We start from the raw sequence: 15,782 nt of genomic DNA, 5'->3' as shown, positions 1-15,782 counted from the left end.
TCCTGTATTTATTACCAAGGTCCTTTAAGGACTTGTAGGTATTCCATTTTGTAAGGGAATTTTATTTAGCAATGTCTTTTCTTTTAAACTGCATGTTCAGTAGCAAGACTTGCTTCTTGAGTAAGGAGAGATAGGTAGGTAGATAGGTAGATAGATAGATAGATATGCAATGCTTAAAAGCTAGAAAAAAGTAAGGATACTGTTCTGGACTCAATCTAATCTTTCCTTTTATAGCCATTGGTTGAATGTTTGAAAGACATAAATATTGATGGCAAATAATTAAGTAAAATTCTTACTAAACAAAAATCTTACTAAAAGCTTGGCCTACTTTGAAAATTGCATGCACTGTCCCTGTTAACATCACACATAACATTTGCACATACAGTAGTATTTTGGGCAAAATAATTTGCCCTAACAATAAAGCTGAGAAAATGTAAAGTGGAAAGGCTGGGGTTTTTTACTTGAAAGCCTGTCTGACTGTGAATAAGCAATTGAATGCATTGAGCAGAAAAAGTTAAACTTGATTCTATGAATTCTTTAGTAAGAACAGTCATCAGTTACTCACTGCCTGGTACTTGATAATCCTGGCAAAGAAATTCTCAGTCATGTTGAGAGAGATTTTAAATGAGACGTTTAAAAATGAGAAATAATGTTTAGACCTCATTAACAAAAAAAAAAAAAAAAAAGCCCTAAATTTAATTAGCGTGAGAGATGAGTATATCACACCACTTAGGACTGAAAATGTAATCTAACAGGAACTACAGGAACAGACACACCTTGGAAAACCTCAGGGCATTTGTTTAGAAGCTGACTGGTGTACAAAGAAACTCAATGTTTTACTTTATTTTTAAATATCTTGGGCATTCATAATACCTTTCAGATTTCTAAAGTTGTCACATAGGAAAAATGAAGTTTGGATAGCCAAATACAAAGATTCTTGTCCAAGATCCAGGGACAAGGGCTGGGCTGGAAGTGCCAACAGAGCCTCTTGCCACTCAAGGCAGTGGGTTTTGCTTTTTCAGAACTGCTGAACAAACACTATTTTCTAGTATTTTTTCAAAACCTACATAGGATTAAATGTAAGCCCTAGTGATGAAAGTTAGTTTTGATGCTTTGAATTATCTTTTAAAAATTGCTAACCAAAGCCTTTTTCTTCCCTGTAGCCTTTCCTTATTCTTATGAATCTTCACTGTTCACCAGACGTCCACACATTTCTGTGCAGAGCCTTTGTCCCAGCCTGCCTAGATCAGATTCACGTGATTCACCCCTGTCGAAGCCTCTGTGAGAAAGTGTATTCTGACTGTAAGCAGTTGATGGACACTTTTGGAATTGCATGGCCTGAAGAGCTGGAATGTACCAGGTATTTTTCATATTGACAGGTGGTGGGAGTGGTATTTTCATGTTTCACACAAACTGAGTTGAAAATCTGAGGCAGACTGTTAAATATCACCTCACAGTAATTTCCTTAGTATGCTGACCCTGCAGTGCTTGTGCACGGGTCCATTTCTTTATTAAAACTTTTTTGTTATTCAAATTATCACCTGCATTTTCTGCCTGTGACAGTTTTTGCAACAAAGCTCTACGGCGGTTTTCAATAATCACATCCTGGCAAGAGGTAGCTTTTTCGCTGTATATTTCTGAAAGTTTAAAATATTAAATGTTACAGCAGAGATTTTGCTTTGGTTTCTGATCTCTAAACTAGGGATGATCATGCTTACTTTATTAGGGGTTTTAGAAGTAACTGCTCATAGGATAGTGGAATGTAGAATATTCTGTATTTCAACAGACCCAGAACATTGCATGGTAGAAACCTTCTGTTGCTCCTAACTGTTTAAATATGCCAGCCTAGTCTTGTGTTGCTTTACCTGTACTGCCTGCCGAAACTCCCTTTTTTGAAGTGTCACCTTTTCCTCAAAGGTGTTCACGTGATAGAGAACAATTAATACTTCATTTGGGGAAAAGATGTCTATATATTTTAAATGGAAACCACTGGAAACACTCCAATGCAGTCTTTTTGAGATTATGACCTCCAACTGTGGATATTTATAAATGATTAAGGCCAGATTTTTTTGTTTGTTAACACACATCCAGTCAAGAGGTGCAGGAAAGGAGCAGAGACTGGAAACTCAATTTTTAGCAGTTGCTAATCTGTGGTGGGGCTGAGGGAGAGCTGGGACAGTTGTCCTGAGGATGACTTCTGGTAGAAATCAGTACTGCAGTCATTGTGACAAGTGACATTAATGCCATTTCCCATAGTTCTGCAGAAAAATAGAAGTTGTGGAGTTTTAAGACAAGAAGGCATTAACTTCTCCCATCTTTTGTGGGGTTCTATGTGACAATAGTTCCCCTCAGCCAGCAGATATCTTCAAGGATTGTTTTGAAAAAGTATGACAATTACAAGTGAATCCAATTATTCAATGTATCTTTAAAATGACATTTTAAATCAAATGATGTTTTTTGCAGGATTCAGTGCAACTTCAAATTATTTTAATACTGTTATCATTTACTGAAAATGAACCTTTCCTGTTCATATGTGAAGTGATACCTCCCTGGTAGCCAATACTGGAAAGTCCATGTTCTGAGAAGTCCAGGATGTTGTTAGAGCAGCAGAGATCCTGCTTCTGCAGCCCATGGAAGAGGAGCTGGTGTGAACATGTAACTGGAATACTGGAGTCCACACTTCTGTATTCTTACAGATGAACATGGAGCTGATTAGGACAATGAGTGAATCAAGTTCACTCTCTTTCCACATGCACTGCTCCAGCCTGTGGTTAATGAGAGAATCTGCCATAGAATCAGTTTTCTTAACAATGAGTCTGGATTTAGTTGGACAGCATGATAGGCAGTAAACCACAGAACTGAAGGAGTTTTTAGCTGGAGCTGAGCTTGGATACTGAATTGAGAGGCTCTTGTAATAGTGTTTGACAAAGAGTGTCAGTGTAACAGAATTTCACTTTAAAAGCTAGAATGCAAAACTTGTTCCTTTGAACGTACACTTAAACTTGGAATGCATGTGACCATCAACCCCATTTTGAGTAAATGCTTACCTGCTTGAGCTATATAATCTTATTTGAAGATACATCCAGCACTACTAATATGGTAGTATTATAAAAAGATCACATCCTGTGTCCAGTTAAACCTTGGAGCAGTTTTTAAATCAACAGCACAGCGCTAGAAAATTGTGACAATACTAATAATTTTGACAGTGCTTGCATTTTCTACTTAGGTTTCTTTTTTCAGTTAGGTTGTTTATTGTTGGTAATGAAATAGCAGTACAACGCAAAAAATTCTAATAATTATGTACTAGTCATCAAGTATGATGTCTGTCTTCTTCCTTAATTGGAAGCTTGTACTTTCACAAGATTTTTTGTTGTCACAAAGTTATCAATTTTTTTTTTAAAATATGTACTGTAAATATTTTATCTACATATGTAAAATTTTACATAATAATAATTTTAAAGTGTAGAATGATTGCAATTTGAGTAGTGTTTCATAAATTATAAACCAACAGCTAGAGAGCAATAGTTAAATGCAATTGAAATCTTCTGAAATTGAGATAGTTGAAGTTTGGATTTTATAATGTCATCTTATTTTTTTTTCACATAATTTCACATTTGCATCATCTATAAAATTTAATAGTGCTTAGGATCAGATTTTTCTCATATTTATAAGAAGTGATTCTGATGCCTTATCAAGGCTGACATAGAACAGAGACCAGACAGAGTTAAAGAATAAAGCAGGTATTTATTACAAGGCCTCAATGGATATACCTTGGGTAGCACAAGAGCCCAGCCAGGGCTACACCCAAGATGAACCCAAAATGGTCACAAAATGGACAACTGGTCACGAAGTTTCTCACTTTTATGAGTTCTGGTCCATTAGCATATTGGAGTTAATTGTCCAATTTTAGCTTTAGGTTATGAAGTCTCACCCTTCTTGTTTTTCTCTCTTCAGTCCACGTTGTTTATGCTCTTGTCCTGAAATTTGGGTAGTTATCTTTGGTTCCAAGCCAGGAAAGGAATTGTTTTTGTCTAGCTGCTCTGTGAAGAGGGCTTACCATCTCATAATATGAAGCTCAGAACTACACACTAAAGCAGTACAGAGTCTGAAAAATATAAAAGCTAAAACCTAAGGCATCAATTCTAGTTGAGAATGAGGGCTATTGAGATATTTCCTCTTCTCTTTACTTATTCAGGTTAATCAATTGTGATGAGGCTGCTCCTGCCACTGCTGCTGTAACCACAAATGTACATGGAACTCAGAAGACCCCAAGCCAAATCCGAAGGGATTATGGATTCTGGTGTCCCCGACACCTACACACTACCAATGGACAAGGCTACAAGTTTCTAGGAATTGATCAGTGTGCACCCCCATGTCCCAATATGTACTTCAAGAATTATGAATTGGATGTGGCAAAAAGTTTTATTGGAATAGTTTCAATCTTTTGTCTTTGTGCTACACTGTTCACGTTCCTAACTTTTCTGATTGATGTCAAAAGGTTTAGATACCCAGAGAGACCAATCATCTATTATTCTGTCTGTTACAGCATAGTCTCTCTAATGTACTTTATTGGATTTTTACTTGGGAACAGAACTGCCTGTAATGAGGCAGATGAGAAGTTAGAAATTGGTGAAACGGTTGTTCTTGGCTCCCAAAACAAAGCCTGTACTGTCCTTTTCATGGTTTTGTACTTTTTCACCATGGCAGGAACTATATGGTGGGTGATTCTGACCATCACTTGGTTCCTTGCAGCGGGAAGAAAATGGAGCTGTGAAGCGATTGCACAGAAGGCCATGTGGTTCCATGCAGTTGCCTGGGGAATACCTGGTTTTCTAACCATTATGCTCCTTGCAATGAACAAAGTGGAAGGGGACAATATCAGTGGAGTTTGTTTTGTGGGTCTCTACGACCTGGACGCCTCGCTGTACTTCGTGCTTTTGCCGCTGTGCCTCTGTGTGTTTTTCGGTCTCTCTCTCCTCCTAGCCGGCATCATCTCTCTGAACCACGTGCGGCAGGTCATTCAGCACGACGGCAGGAACCAGGAGAAGCTCAAGAAGTTCATGATCCGCATTGGGGTTTTCAGTGGGCTGTACTTGGTGCCTCTTGTAGCCCTTCTTGGATGTTACGTTTATGAACTGGTGAATCGGAAAATCTGGGAAACCACTTGGGTGTTTGACCACTGTGACCAGTACCATATTCCTTGCCCTTACCAGGCAAGTAACGTTTTCCTTTATAAATAATACTGTAAAGTTAATTAGCAAAAACTTATGCGTATCTGCCATGCAGTGAGTAATCAGTTCAAAAACATGGAGTGATTAGTTCCTTTTTAAGTCAAAAAACAATGGAATATTATTTTTGCTTTGAAAATTTTAATCTAATTGGTAGCATTCAGCAATTAAATTCAACTTGCAGCTCTAACAGAATATATAGCTTTTTATGATCTTTGAACTTCATGTTAGAAATTGTGATGGAGGAGGGTTGTTCTTCACAATATTTGTTTCTGAAAGCATTGGCTTAGTACTTCATTGCCAAGCTCAGTATCAAAGTACTTAAGTTGAATTTTCATCAATTTTAGTTGAAGCTGAAATAAGGATTCTTAAAAATCTAGACTAAATTGGTTTTTAAGTGCTGCTTATAACCACAGATTTAGAATCACTTTTTTTTTCTTTAAAGTATAGAAGTGTAAACCATGTGAAATTATAGAACAAATTTCCCATATGTTTTTTCCACAATAGCTGTAGTTTGCAGGCTGATTTTCAGAAATGCAAAGAATTCTTTATTAAAAAACAACAACAACAAAAAAAAGCAGATAAAGAAAAAAACTTCAACTAAAATTGTGGAGGTGGTTGTGTTTAATATTTGCCTCTTAAAATCCAACTTCTTTGGAAAGACTTTTAAATGAAATCTGCCCATGTTCAGTAGATTAAATCTGCTGCAGTTGCAGGTAGTTTTGTATACTGACAAATATTATTTCTTTCCATTTAAGAACAAATATATAAGAAGACAGCATCACTAAAAATGCAAGTGTCTTGTGTCATCTTTCATTGCATTACACTTCCCAACTATGTTTTTTTGCTGGAATAAACTATCATTAAAAATGAGGAATAGAAATACAGGCATAATGGAATGATCAGGATTGACCTTTTTCATTCTTAAACACCATTTAGTATCCTCTGGATTGAGGTCAGTGTAGGCTGAGAGTAGCACAGCTCACAGACAACTTGGTTATTTTGGCTTCCAATGCTGTTTCTTAACAAGTGTATTTTGACTTCAGTGGGTTTTATTCTGAGCTCTATATAAACCTAAATGCTTCAGAATATACAAGTTTGAAAACAAGACTTTTATGCTTTAAAAATAATCAATAAATTTGTTTTGTGGTGTTTAATATAACAGCTTGGCAAAATAACACAGAGTATGTATTTTTAGCCTTTAATTAACCCATTGGAAGGAAGAAATATCAACATTGAATATTACACAAAGATCTACTTTGTGGGATCTGTCCCTATGATAGTGTGTGCTAATTGTGGAATAGCTCAAAGTGGTGTGCTTGGCCTTGGCTTATCTGAGCTGGCTTGTAGACTTTTGTTACATTTGCCAGATGAAAACTAAATAAAAACTGAAGTAGCTTATGTTACCTGGCTAACAAAAATAGTTGCTTTCATAGACCCATCTGCTAGATGGGTTTAGCAGATAAAACAAATGGCATAAATTAAACTTGCAGCATGACAACTGAAGATAATGATCTCCCACTGGGTTAAATGTCTCAGCTCCGATGATACAGCTCTGCAAATAGGTGGATTAATTTTGCAATAAACAGCTACTGTGTAGTTCTCTGCAGCTCCTTGAAGATGCTGTCTAATCAGATTAACTCCCAACTAATCCTTCTAGTACCTGAAGGGAGCCTACAAGAAAGAGGAAGAGAGACTTTTTGCAAGGGCGTGTAGTGACAGGACACGGGGGAACAGCTTTGAACTGAAAAGAGAGTAAGTTTAGATTAGGAAGATATTAGGAAGAAATCCTTTACTTTGAAGGTGGAGAGGCGCTGAAACAGGTTTGCCAGAGAAGTTATGGATGCCTCATCCCTGAAGTGTTCAAGGCCAGGCTGGAATGGGGCTTTGATCAGCCTGGTCCAGTGGGAGTGTTCCTGCCTGTGGCAGCTGGGGTGGAAGTTGATGATCTTTGAGGTCCCTTCCAACCCAAACCATTCTGTGATCCACTTATTGTTTCTTTTAAGTTGAAGGGATAAATCTTTCACGCTTGCCTCTGGAGAATATTTTTACTAATACTATTACTCCCCAAATTACCTTTCCTTTAAATTTAAAAGAAAAATAATTCCTTCTGGCAGATCTCTTCTGTGTGTATATTCAGCTGAACACATCTGACTTGTCTGTACATGTCTGATGTTTGTCCACAGCACAAGCCTCAACAAAGAGCAACAGTCATAAGGAGAAAGTCTCTCGTTTAAGAAATGTATTTGTTTTCTTCATTTAAAAAATAAATCAATGAGTATATTTTCTTCTTTGCATTTATTAAATTTTTTTATCTTCTAGGCAAAGGCACTAGCAAGACCAGAAATATTTTTGTTTCTGATGAAATATTTGCTGACATTAATTGTTGGCATATCTCCAGTGTTCTGGGTGGGAAGTAAAAAGACCTGCTCCGAATGGGCCAATTTCTTCAACAGAAACCGCAAAAGAGAGTAAGAATTTTTTTTTCTCTGTTTTTTAAAGCGTATACTTAAATTTGCCTTTCAGACATGTATTTTTATATATAGCTCAGATAATCAAAATGTTGTCCTCAGACTATAAATGCTGCTTTGGGAATCAGCAGAATTCCACTGGAATCTGGGGAAGTTTTAAATACACAGTGACCCTTTAACAACAGTCTCAAGAAGACAGAAAATATTTTCCTCTGCTGATTTCTCTTTTGTAGAGCAGAAAGTGTGTTGGCTAATACAGATTTGGTTCACAGTCAAAGGAAGAAAGCTAATTTCAGCCATCAGTTTAGTTCTTTTCATGTGTTGTGACCACTTCATTTGACACAGTACTTAGTACTACGTTTACTGTCATGCAGTAATAATATTCTCTGTTCTCCTCTGCCAGGCTTGTCTTCTTTTGAAATTAATATTCATTGAACCCTCCTTACTACCACTTTTATTGCATTAATCTAGTGTTCCTTTTTTTTTTTAATTAAACAGAAGAATTCAGTTTCATTACCTAATTTAAGTAAATTTATATCTGTGGATTTAAATAGCTAATAAATTTTGTCTCCTTTTCTTATAGTTGTTGCTTTTTTCAATTCTTTTTTATGTCTTAATTATTTCTTTTCAGATTATCTGTTACTTATAAATGATAGTGTGGCTTTAGATAATTTTGTTTCTTTGGTTTTCCCAAGGCAGTAGTCTCTAAGCTCTTTTTATTTTACATCTCCATTCCTCAATGGTGAATCTATAGCTTCCTTTCCCTCTCTCCTCTTTTTCCATTTCCTGTATAATTTTTGCTTGTGTTTCAGATGTTAATTGCTTTTAGCTACAAGGATTTAAAAATAATGAAGTTATTTTTACAATGCTAATATTTTTTCATTTGGAGGAGGTTGGCTCTATATAAAGTTGGTAATGCAACTGCTTATGAGCTAATTCTTCTTTTCTCTCTAGTAGATCATTAATTCACTGTAGTCATTGGACCTATTTGCAGAAGTAAGAAATATAGAAATGTGCTTTATTTATTTGTTCCACAGACAGTTACTTTGGAGCCATTATGATTTTTCCTCCTCTTTTCACATACAATTTGTTTCCCTTTGTTCATTAACACCCAGCTCAGATTGCATCCCTGGTTGCTATTCTTTCAAGGTTTTGTGTGCTACTCTTTATTATATTATAGCTAACATTATCCTCTTTGTTCAGTGATGTGTTTGTACTCTCTTCCAGTCCAATTAGCGAGAGTCGAAGGGTGCTGCAAGAATCATGTGAATTTTTCTTGAGGCACAATTCCAAAGTTAAACATAAAAAGAAGCACTACAAGTCAACTTCACACAGACTGAAAGTCATTTCAAAGTCAATGGGGACCAGTACAGGTGGCACAACAAATCATGGAACTTCTGCAGTAGCAATCACTAATCATGATTACTTGAGCCAAGAAACTGTGGCAGAAATTAAAAGCTCTCCAGAGACATCTGAGAAGGAGATGGAGGCAGATGGAGCATCTGCCAGAAGAGTGGAGGAAGGTGAAACCAGCGGAGATCAGATGTTCCCCAGTGCTAAACTGACCGTGGATCAGCTGGAAAGGAGAAACAAAGCAGACAGCACCTGCCACATGGGTACTTTGGCTGAGAGTGTTAAGAGAGTAGGTGAAGGAAGGTAAGGCTCCTGAACTCAGTATTTTCTTTGTTTCTGCATATTACCACTGTTTCTGTAAGGGTTCTGTTTCTTCTCTCTGAAGAATCAGGGTACTCTCAAGATGCACCTGACCTTCAGTAGCTGTCAAGAGAACTTGCAGACTGTGGCCATGTGTGTTTAGCCTCTGGGCTGTTTTGTATTTTTGTAGGGTTTTTCTTTTTAAGCATTGTGTGCTGGAGCTTCAGCGTGTATGATATTCTTGCCTTGCTGAACAGTGACCCTCAAGAAACCTGTGTCTGCACTGCAATCACTTTGAGAGGTGATGAGTCTGAAAAAGAACAATGATGACTGTAGGCTTGGAAAAGTGTACAGAACTGTACTGCATTCATACAGCTGAATATATATCTATATCTATATATATATATTATGATTTCACTACTCTTTTTTTTTGAGTAGTGTAATGGAAATTAAACCGTGCTTAAAATTTACTGTCTTTTATTTTTCTTTACTTACAGAATAACTCCTAAAAATGATTTTAGTGAATCTCCTTCACTGCAAAGGAGCTGTTCCCAAATACCTGATGTCCCACAGTCACCTTCCATATCACTACTCGTCTACTCAGCTTCAGACACCAGAAGAGAGTTGGATTCAGGAAACAGTTCCAATCCTTGAAAGATTGAAAATATATATCAACATTTGTATTGCATAAGACTGAAAATTTATATGAACATTTGCATTGTATAAAACTGACATGAGTTCTTTGTTACACTGGAAATAATGGATATTCTGTGCCTTATTAAAAAACACATATATCCTGCTTTGCACTTAAAAATCTATGTTTTGTCGTGGGGACAGCTAGCAATAATGTACTGTATTTAATCCTGTCCAGGACTAATGGAAATTGAAGTTCTGTAGGACATGGCAATAATGTAAGGAAAAGATGAGAGACAAATACTATTCCTTATATAAAGAACACTTTGTGATGAATTGCATTAAAATAATGCTTCAAAAGCACTGTTACTTCTCAAGGTATAAAATTCCATCAGCCTCTTCAATATTTTTCAAAATTTGTTAATTTTTTTCTTTTTTTTACTGTCTCTTATACAACAGTATCACTTAAGTAAGTGATGCACAAATTTCTAAACACTCTAAATTATACATCATGCTGTATCAATTATAGCACTGGTTTATGGTAGCTTGTACACTGAATATGAAAGGGAATCTGAAATTATAGCAGTTTCTTTTGTACATAAAAATTAATTTTGTAAATAAGTAACTGCATAAGGTCAATCTTTAGAACTGCTGTTTTGTATGTATTGTACAAACTTGGGAAAGTTCCCGTGCTCCCCTTAGGGTGTTGCTGAAGCCAGCAGTCCCCTGGTGATCAGCCAACGTGACACAGTTCTGGGAAAAGCAGGCTGGACCTTTACCCATACCGTGCACTGATGTCTGGGGTGAGGCAGGCCCTGCTGCAGGGATGCTGCAGAAGGTGCAGCACTGTCTCAGAAAAATGCCTCTTGGAGCCTCTCCTGGCCTGGTGATCCTGGGCATGGTGACAAAGGGACACCTCAGACTCCTGGGCTCAGTGGGCACAGCCTGACCTGCAGGCCTGGGGCTTTTGTCCTGAGCTGCAGTGACAGCTCATCTCATGCTGTTTCTATGTGAGTAACTTCATTTTTTTAAAAATGCTATAAAGAAATATCTTGCAGATAACTGCTGCAAATAACTGGTGAGTTATGAATATGCAGGCTTCTTTAACAATCTATTTACAGAGAAGACAGCCTTAGTACCTTTCCTCCAAAGCCTAATTTTCTACAAAGCCTAATTTTCTATTATGCTACAGCAATATATTTTCTCTAAATCAAAAAGGCCTTAATACATATAGCCTTTCCTATGCTAGGTGGTTCTCAGGAGCAAGTACTGCTGATGTGGATAACAATTTCATTGTCTGACTTTGAGTCAATGTTTTTTTAAGAGCCAATGGGATTTGTTACTTGAGATAATTTCGAGACAGATTTTGCTGTTTTCTAAACCTAAATGTCAGTGCATTTTGTAAAACTGCCCAGCATCTTGCATTTGACCAGTAATATGTCTCAATGTTATGGTATTAGGCAGAGAATTTACTGTGAGCTGGGACAGCATTCATGGTGATGCATTGAACAATGAAAATTGTGTGGTACAAAGGACATGTAAGTGCTGAAACAACAGGAACTACGGTTCTGATAAACCAAAGTTATTTGTTTTATCCATCATGCATTAAAAATGAAATTTCTTTACCTTTATATTACAGTATCTGCATTTTAGCATTTGTAATTTATTGCCATCAATCGGATATGCTCTTTCTTTTAGAATTTTCCCATTAAAAGTACACAGAATTCTTGCTACTGAGTGGACAGTAAGATATGAAAAACCTCCCGTGAAAAGGTGCACTAAATACCCTTCATTTTTCTACTTCTGTTTGTAACCAGGTAACTTTATACACATGTTCAGTAGTTTTTACTGTATTTGTTAGTAATAAAATATGCTGTTGTATAGTAAGAGCTTCTGAGTGGATATTTCTCAGTAACTACATGTGGCATGTTTGTTGGTCTACCCACTACTGTAGTATTTTTGCATGTAAAACACAAGTATTTTTTAGTAGGGCTGTGTGAGTTAGTAAGTATTGCAATGTTTTTATTTCTCCTGTGTGAGAAACTGAGACAGAACAATGCTGGGAATTGTGCACATGAACACAGTGAGGAACTTGAACTAGTTCTTTCATCCTAATGCTTACAGCATCTTTTCTTTCATGACCTCTAAAGACCCCCTTTAGATTATGTAGAATGTGTATTTCCAGACTGCCCATGCTGCCATCTTCTTAAAATACTGATTTTTAATTTTTAGTGCTATTCCCCCTTTTTAGGAAGCTCTGAAAAAAATTTCCTTTTGTGGTAACTGCTCTACAAAAAATAAAGTAATTTTGAACTTATAACAATACTGTGGGCTTAAAAATAGGTAAATTATCAAAGAAGTGTGAGATACGAAGCAATAATCCAAACATTGGCAGTGAAACTCATCAGTGGTAGATTGAGACTGTAGCACTTTGTGTGTTCCAGGGCAGCTGCACCAGAAAAAACAGACTTGGAATTCCCAGATGATCCTTGCAGGCAAAGAGGCTGTGACCTCTCTGGGTGCTTTAACCACCAAGTACCCGAGCAATGAATGGGAAGTTAAAGTTCTGTTTGAATGCTCACAGCAGTGATGAGGAGAAGGAAACTGAGAGAAAAGGGGCACGGAGATGAGTGAGGGCCTGGGAGCCTGACTGCCTTATGGTGAGGGGCAGTGCAGAATCTCATAAGCAGCTTCTCTAACAAAAGGTATTTATTTGCTTTCCTCTTGTTATCTGAATGAAGTTAAACCATTCATGTTCAAAGGGCGTTTCTGAACCTGTGAGAATGACTTCTCCCTGGGAAGAAGGGAGCTGATCTCCATCAGCTGAGGTTGTTTAATGGAGGCTTGCAGTCTTCTGGAAGATGTACTGTAAATCCAGCTATTTGCACTGATACAGCCATTTTACTCTTGTTTGCTGCCACTGTTTGCAAGAAGCTAGACTGCAGGATACTGACAGCTTCTCCAAACCAGGAATTATGTGTGCCAAAGAGTCTTTCTCTGAATTAAGATGTCATAAATCAGTTCAAATTATGCATTGCACTGATTTTCAGGTTGCATAGAAAATCTTTCAAAGGACAAGATAAATTTAGCATATCTAATAATACTTGATTTGTGAAATAAACAGCACCTGAAATTACCAATATGATACTTTTATGGTACATGCTGTTTATACTGTATCTTACTGCTCTATTTTTCTAAATATGTTTGGTGAAAACCGGGTTAGACTTTACCTAGAGCATAAATCTATGCATATAGTTGAAAAAATAAGTCTAAGTTTTAAAAGATAAACAGAATAATGTTTGTAACATTTTAAATGTGTTATTACTAGAGAAGAAAAAAAAACCACAAAACCCTGCAGTATTTAAAACTTCCTGGTTTTTTTTAGAGTAAAAACCCCAACAATTCAGTGGTGGAGTACTAACAAGCTGAAATATCACACAATTTTCTTTGACAGCTCTTCAGCTGATTTACAGAGAACCGTAGCTCCTTTTTCCTTACAGGATACAGAATATATTTGGTTTAAACAATCAAATCCAGTTGCAATTCCGAAGCAAAACAGAAAAAAATGTAATATGAAAAGTTGAACTTCTTTAATAAGAATAAGTTTAGCATTCTGAAAAATGCAGTAGCTGAAGAGAATGAAAATCCTGTTCTGCTGTGGAGTTTGACCACCCAGTCTCAACGTGCTGTTTCAGAAGGCTGCACATCAAAGGACAGATTCTGCATCCTTCCCTTCACACTGGCCACTTTGTGGATCAGTCTTTGAAGGCATCTGGCTGCTCTCTGCCTGCATTCACTGGTAAAGCTCACTGCCAGTATTAACCAGTGGTATTTGCAGTAATTGAGATGGCTGGCACCAAAGGTATTTCAGAGTCTCATGAGTATAGATGTTATTTCCTGCAAGTTTCTTTTTTTTTTTTTTTTGCACTTATTCTTTCATGCCTTTACACTTATCATACTTGTATTTTTTTAATGGACTGGAGTTTAATTAAAGCAACTTATACAATGCATTAATGAGCTTTCTGCTTTGTATACCTAGAAGTGGAGCTCAGAATGTATTTCTGATTTATGTCTATGAAATCCACTTCTGTTTATTAACTGGCTTTTAGTTCCTATTAAAAAGCACTTGAGATTAAAAGTATAATCTTAAAATTATTAAAAAATTATAATTTAAATTATAATTAAAAACAAGCCAGGACATTTATATCTGAGCTCTTTGTTAATGTTTATTCCCTGCATTTCAAACTTTGATCACTGAAACAAAATATGAAATAAAAGTTTGCTTTCTTTCAAGTTTTTTTAGTTGAAATAAAGTAATGGCCAATGAGCTATTTAAACAAATTACCTTCATTAAATGGGTCAGAGTGGTTTCTTAGCACAGACATGAGCTGGAGAGGAGAGTAGTTCCTGCTGTTTGGAAGAAAGCACTTTTTGTGGAAGGGCAATGCTAAACAGGCACTCAGTACTGGGTGGAGGTGATGTGGAGGGATGCTGACTTCCCTCCCAGAGAGCACTCTCATGTACAGCAGGATAGTCATGAGAGAACATCAGGTATTTTAAGGGGAAAGGTGTTTTAGGACTCATTTTGCCATACAAGGTGAAGAGAAACAGCAAGAAGATGTTTTGTTACCACTGAGTAGGTTTGTCAGAGAGGTGAGGGGGGGGTGATTAGACATGGCCATCAAAGGATTAACAGGAAAAAGGATGTTCCATGTTGGTTGTGTATGAAGGACTAAGAAGAGAATGTGTGTCCCAGTTATCTTCCTGATGTTTTACCTTACCACATGAAACTGGATCACAAGAAATTAATAGTCAATTATTTATCAGTTGGAGGCTTAAGCTGTCTGGGAAGCATTCCCTCCAGACCCAAATCCAGTAGCATCATACCTACTATCCAGGAATGCAGATAAGTCTTGGATGACTGAAGATGGAGGCTTTGATGAAGCTGAAGCAGTTGAGCACTGGGTTGGAGTCACTGGTGTTGCTGTTGGACACAGTCCTGTCTGGGACTTGCTCTCCTCCTGCCAGATTCCTACAGGCATGGCTGTGATCCAGAATTCCAAGTAAAGTGGATGCACTGCAGGGATAAATAATCTAGACACATGAATCTGTGAAATGTGGAGATGTGGCACTGACAGATTTGATGTGCCAGTGGGTGGATGAGATGCAAATGTGTTGGGCTGGCTGAAATCAAGGCTCACCATGCAAATTAATTTATTTTTCCTAAAACTTTTCCTAAAATTTTTCTCAAAATTTTAGTAGGCAAGATTATCCTGAGGAAAACTTAAAGATGCTGATAGCTGTGATGAGGTTCTCTAGGGAGAGAAATGGACAGTCACCAAACCTGCAGGAAAAGCCAAGAAAGCACACATGCATACACACACACACACACAAACACACACAAAAAAAAAAAAGAGGAATTTGCCTTTTAAATTAATATTACTTCAACAGCATTTTTAGGGCACACATCCTGAAAGCTGGTCTACTTGACAATGGGAAAATGATGGACTCATAAATAAGATCTGTAATCAACCAAGAGGTGCTGTAATTACAGCAAAGTTACAAGGATAGAAGCAAGGAAACAAGCACTAAGTTATGCCTCACAAAAGCATAGTTAGATGTGCACCTGCTGTAAAAATATAACTTAAAGAAGGGCTCAAAACCACATTTTTCTTCACAGGAACCAGGCAGGTCTTTTGCTATTCTGGCCAAACACAATTTCATCTCCACATGAGCCAGGGATTCAGGTGCTTGATCCTTTCCTGGCCACTCTATCAGACTCTTGTTGATGCAAGTC

General features: G+C 37.1%; 1 protein-coding gene across 3 annotated transcripts in view; it reads left to right on the top strand.

The window, feature by feature from the left end:
• The window catches only part of FZD6 (frizzled class receptor 6), a 67,624-nt gene extending 55,644 nt beyond the window's left edge, over positions 1 to 11,980 (top strand). For all 3 annotated transcript variants that reach the window (XM_064706389.1, XM_064706387.1, XM_064706388.1), the window contains 5 exons: positions 1,164 to 1,360; positions 4,196 to 5,213; positions 7,551 to 7,699; positions 8,927 to 9,355; positions 9,850 to 11,980. In XM_064706389.1, coding sequence (XP_064562459.1) covers positions 1,179 to 1,360; positions 4,196 to 5,213; positions 7,551 to 7,699; positions 8,927 to 9,355; positions 9,850 to 10,006 — 1,935 coding nt within the window. In that variant the 5' untranslated portion in view covers positions 1,164 to 1,178 and the 3' untranslated portion in view covers positions 10,007 to 11,980. The remainder of the gene's footprint in view (positions 1 to 1,163; positions 1,361 to 4,195; positions 5,214 to 7,550; positions 7,700 to 8,926; positions 9,356 to 9,849) is intronic.
• The last annotated feature ends 3,802 nt before the right edge of the window (positions 11,981 to 15,782 follow it).

Source organism: Zonotrichia leucophrys, chromosome 2 (genome assembly GCF_028769735.1).
Source record: "Zonotrichia leucophrys gambelii isolate GWCS_2022_RI chromosome 2, RI_Zleu_2.0, whole genome shotgun sequence".
Lineage (NCBI taxonomy): Eukaryota > Metazoa > Chordata > Aves > Passeriformes > Passerellidae > Zonotrichia > Zonotrichia leucophrys.
The sequence above is the reverse complement of the archived record's forward strand: the minus strand, read 5'-3'. Positions and strand labels throughout refer to the sequence as shown.